Source organism: Setaria italica, chromosome I (genome assembly GCF_000263155.2).
Source record: "Setaria italica strain Yugu1 chromosome I, Setaria_italica_v2.0, whole genome shotgun sequence".
Classification (NCBI taxonomy): Eukaryota; Viridiplantae; Streptophyta; class Magnoliopsida; order Poales; family Poaceae; genus Setaria; species Setaria italica.
Window position 1 is genome coordinate 9,631,254 of NC_028450.1, and position 5,423 is coordinate 9,636,676.

A 5,423-nucleotide genomic window follows, 5' to 3' on the forward strand; every position below is an offset into this window, starting at 1 on the left:
CCCCCCCCCGGTCATAAGATGTCATATTGTAGCTCAAGCATATGTATGTATATATGGCAGAAAGAGGTGGGGTTCAATTCATCGTAAATTTCCCCCCCCCCCCCCCCCCCCCCCCCTCCCCATTTGAACCAACTCGCCGGAGTGAGCGGACACGCAAATTTCCAAGAAACGCCAACTGAAACGAGGGTGAAGCCTGAATTTACATATAGACTCCTGATTTGGATCGCGATATTAATAATCGCGATCCGAATATATGCAAAATCCCCCCGGTTTCCGTATCGAATTCGGCTCTCGGTCCCTCCACTCCACCTCTGGCTTGTCTGCCGACGGCTCCTCGCCGCCACCCTCCCCGCCTTCCGCGCCAGCAGGAGCTCGATGCCCCATCGCCGTCCGATGCAGTCAAACTCTAGGATCTCTACCTTCACTCTCTCTGCTCCCCCAGCAAGTCCCTAACATGGCGGCAGTCATCGGAGCCAAGCGAGCTCGCCGAGGCGAGCAACAGCGCACGCACTTGAGCTCACGCAGCCGGCCATGGCAGGTTGGTCAGCACTGCGCTCTCGCACTCTGTCCACTCATAGCAACTCTCACCATATGCGCTATCTGTACCTGACGAAGGAAGCCGTATGTTGCTGCAATTTTATTTCTTCTGATGTTTCTGCCTCGGATTATGCAGGTGATCGTATTACCATGCATGCGCAAGTAACAATTCATACCAACTATGACAAATCTGCATATGGTTCTGTTGTATCGGTGTATCACAATTCACAACACTTGTGATTTTCAGAGTCGTAAGTGCATGCTAATTCCATCGCTTCTACTACAATGAAAGTTTTTATTTCATTCAGCGTTTGTGTATTCAGCAAAAATATTTTACCACCATGTATGATGCATGTAGTCTGACATGGAACTCATATTTTTTATAAAAAATGGCATAGAACTCATCGGTCATCAACATTGCAGACTTGCGTGTTCTTATTTCTTAACAGATTAGATACCCGAGAATGTGTATTTGTATAGCCAAATCCATGGAATTAGGAAAACAATTGAGAAAAATACGGTCACGTCTTTTTTTGCAACTGACCTAACCATAACAACCTTCACAACAATACAGGTGTGCTAATCGAGCAAAGCATGGTTTTCTTTCAGTTAATCCCAAGATTTTGGTGAACAAATCTGCTTTAGGAAAGAGGTTAGGGGTAATTCAGAGAAGAGACACAGGTGGGCTGTGAGTGACTCTATATATATACGGTGCTCACACTGGCACTCATGATGCAACTGTCCTGCAATAGAAATGCAATAGAAATGATTTTTCAGTTAGCAATAGCTTTCAGCTGATTCACTTCTCCCCCTCTGCTGAATCATTACCGGATCTCGTCACTGCCTTCAGAGAAGAGGTCACCTGGAAGCTAGAAAGCTTTTTTTCTCTCTGCTTATTGTTGCCAGAGATTACCTAGGCAGGACTCTAGACATCATCATCGAGGTGAATAACAAGGAATTATGTACCTTTGCTTCTTGCATTTTGCTAGCACATAAAAGTTACAGCTACTTATAGACTGCTTCAGTTTAGAGTTCAGATATGAATGTTCAGATGACTGAGCTACTTTTATTTAGTTGCCCAAGTATGATTCTGCTTGTGATCATATATGTAGTAACATCAAGTAGTGATGATACGTGGCACACATCACATGAACCGGTCCATCGGGTCAGATTGTACCCTTGCATGAATCATCCATAGCCTGAAGTTTCTTGCAGCCTTATACACACCGATGACATCAACATATCCTATCCTGATTCCTGCATGTTCGTTCAAAAAACAAATCCTGATTCCTGACAGCATGAAAGCGACTTGCGCATGCTCCAACTGACGCTTACATTACATAGCTTCTTGCTTCGATGTGCCTGCAGCTACTCCTAGTACTAGGTGATCACTAGTGCTCGGTGCCATGGGAGGGGGAGATCACCGGTGCATGGCCGCCACGGCGGCCGCTTCTGCCGGGGATGGAGGCGGCAGCGTGGAGGCTGCGCTGAGGCCTCTTGTTGGTGCAAACGCCTGGGACTACTGCATCTACTGGAGGCTGTCTCCTGATCAGAGGTAGCACCGCCTGATCTGACTGTGATCATGCTCCCTGTACTCTGACACTTCCTGGAATTGTTCTGATTCAGTGATTCATCGTCCTCTGTGACACGAACTGCATGCAGGTTCTTGGAGATGGCTGGGTTGTGCTGCAGCAGTGAGTTCGAGGCCCAGGTTTCTGCACTTGGTGAGCTGCCTTCGTCTATCCCACTGGATTCCTCATCTGCAGGGTAATTCACACAGTCCTTACTATCCGTTCATTTCCCCCAAATCAATTCTTACTCAGGAATTCAGGATAGATTGCAAGTTCTTTTTATTGTTAATCTTTGCTGTTTTGCATGGATCAGGATGCACGCCGAGGCAATGATGTCCAACCAGCCGATTTGGCAGACCAGCTGCGTGCCAGAGCTCCCAACAAGTTATTCCACTGTAAGCACAGTTCATCTTTAACCGCCACTGCCTAAGCATCGAACTGCCTAACCCACTACCCCATGACACGATGCAGGAGCTCGGATCCGCCGGACCTAGGACGCGGTTGCTGGTGCCGATTGCCGGTGGCCTCGTCGAGCTCTTCGCCGCCAGATACGTAAGCGACGTCTGAACATACACCTTGATTTCTTGCCGATATCAGAAAGTTCAAGAAACTTATTATTTTAGGCGAAACTTTCAGTTAGGCTACAGGTAGTTAGGCTAAAGAGTTGTAAGAGCATACAGCTTCAGCGTGAGCTAGCGACGCCGGCCGAGATGTCGCGGCGAACCGCACGCAACAGCCACAGCCTTTGCATTTGGATGATGCACAGGCGCACACAAACACATGACACACCTGACGCTCTATTTTATAATGCCGGCGCGCCGCGCCGTGCGTGCGTGCGCAGATGGCGGAGGAGGAGCAGATGGCGGAGCTGGTCATGGCGCAGTGCGGGGTGCCGGCGCGGGCGACAGAGGGCGAGGGGGACGAGGGCGGTGCCGCCGTGCACACGTGGCCGGAGGCGCCAGGCTTCGCGTGGGACGGCGCCGACCCGCAGCGTATGTTCGGGGCGGTGCCGCCGTCGCTCAGCCTATTCGACGCCGCGGGGGACCCGTTCCTGGTGGCGCCACCGCCCGGGGTGGTCGACGACGCGGCGGCGGCAGGGTGGCAGTACGTCGCGGCGGTGGCGGCGCAGCAGGAGCAGCACGGCGCGGCGCGCGCTGGAGGCGCGGACTCGGGGTCCGAGGGAAGCGACTTGCAGGGGGACCCCGAGGACGACGGCGACGACGACGTGCAGGGGCGGGGCGGCGGCGGCGGCAAGGGCGGCGGCAAGCGGCAGCAGTGCAAGAACCTGGTGGCGGAGCGGAAGCGGAGGAAGAAGCTCAACGAGCGGCTCTACAAGCTCAGGTCGCTCGTCCCCAACATCACCAAGGTTCGTACCCCTCGATCGCCATGGATGCATGCTTCTTTGATCAAACATTCATTGGCTGCGATGCGAATTGATTGATCCTTGGCTGATCCTTGGCATTGTTCGTTCAGATGGACCGCGCTTCGATCCTCGGAGATGCGATCGACTACATCGTGGGGCTGCAGAACCAGGTGAAGGCGCTGCAGGACGAGCTGGAGGACCCGGCGGACGGCGCCCCCGACGTGCTCCTGGACCATCCGCCGCCGGCGAGCCTGGTGGGGCTAGAGAACGACGACTCGCCGCGCGCGAGCAAGAGGGCCCGGGTAGCGGCGGCGGCGCCGGCGGAGGAGGAGAAGGGGCACGACATGGAGCCGCAGGTGGAGGTGCGGCAAGTGGAGGCGAACGAGTTCTTCCTGCAAGTGCTGTGCGAGCACAAGCCCGGCCGCTTCGTCCGCCTCATGGACGCCGTCAACGCCCTCGGCCTCGACGTCACCAATGTCAACGTGACCTCCTACAAGACCCTCGTCCTCAACGTCCTCAACGTCGCCGTACGTGTATATTATAACCAACTGCGGCTACCTCGCCACCGCCATTGATGAAGTCGTATACAGCACGTGCTCATCAAGAACGTTTGCATTGGTTGGTTGATTGCAGAGGCGGGACAACGAGGTGGCGGTGCAGGCGGACAGGGTGAGGGACTCGCTGCTGGAGGTGACGCGGGAGTCCTACGGCGTCTGGTCGGCGGCGGCACCGGCGGCGGGGAGCAGCGGCAGCATCGACGTGAAGCTCGACTGCGTCGACGTGAAGCTCGATGGTGGCGTCGATGTGCAGGCACCGGCGGCTGCGGCGGAAGACCATTACGGCGGCTACAACCATCTCCTCCAGTACCTCACCTGATCATACGCCACCAGTTCATGGATCATCCTTCGTGTTCAATCAAAGGGATCAACTAATAAAACGGGTTTCATACAAGTAGAACACTACTGTTGAATTGTGTCATCAAAACGAGTTAGTTTTATTTATTTATGATGAACATTCTTGCTTTTTTCTTTGAGACTTATACATCTGCAAATAAACTACTAAAATCAATTGCATGTACTAGATTTTGAAGGAAAATGTAAAACCTCGTGTATATGACATGGCTTATCTTAAACATTAATTTCTCTTAATGCCATCGTTGATCCACTATCTATCCTTACCTAATCATGATATATCTCACTATTAATTCAAAAAAATAAATAGCTTCAATAGTTAATGTGATCATATGTATATGTGAAAAATCCATGTTCGGTTTTGAATCCTAATAGTTGAAGACGTACTACATCACACTCACACAACTCACACAAAGGTGAGTGTGCAAACTCACACAAAGGTGAGTGTGCATGACACCACACGTATATAAATAAAGCGTCATTTTCTTCTATGCCAATTATTAGAGCATCTAAATTCCTCCCTTATTTGGTACTCACTAGCGGTTGTGATCGGAATTTGAAAATTAAGCTCTTCCAAAAAATTGAGTAATTTTATTTCAGCCAAAATAAATGTCGTTGATCAACATACATTTCATTTTCAACGCACAAATCCTTACTAGATAAACTTTATTACTCGGTAATCACTGTGAGTAAGTATTTTCATTTTGAAATTAAGGATGGATTAATGTATCAACGAACCAATTTAGTACTAACTGAAGGTAATTAAGGAGCTATTTTTTTCTCTTGTCATCTATGTAGAAGTAAGCTAAGTATTCAGACGCTAGGTAAGGCTATCTCGGAGCCTATGAAAGCAAGATTTACGTTTGGCCGTTTGATCTGACTTAGGCTGTCACACCCGGTTTCTGGATAAAACCGAATGCATCGCATATGTGTGCCAGGATCCATTCTCACACATATGTTGACATCATCAGTCAATACATTAAAGACAGTGCTCAAAAACGTACATAAACCAGTAGGAACTTTATTACACTCAGCGTGATA

The 5,423-nt window shown here is 50.3% G+C and overlaps 1 protein-coding gene across 1 annotated transcript; it reads left to right on the plus strand.

Moving 5' to 3' along the window:
- Positions 1–1,931: 1,931 nt before the first annotated feature.
- Positions 1,932–4,406, plus strand: LOC101785405 (transcription factor TDR; the record flags this gene model as incomplete). The annotated part of the gene is made up of 7 exons (XM_022823697.1): positions 1,932–2,092; positions 2,200–2,304; positions 2,422–2,512; positions 2,580–2,660; positions 2,950–3,474; positions 3,582–3,998; positions 4,105–4,406. Coding segments are annotated over 7 exons (1,623 nt in total), but the record flags the coding sequence as incomplete, so codon positions are not given.
- Positions 4,407–5,423: the final 1,017 nt, after the last annotated feature.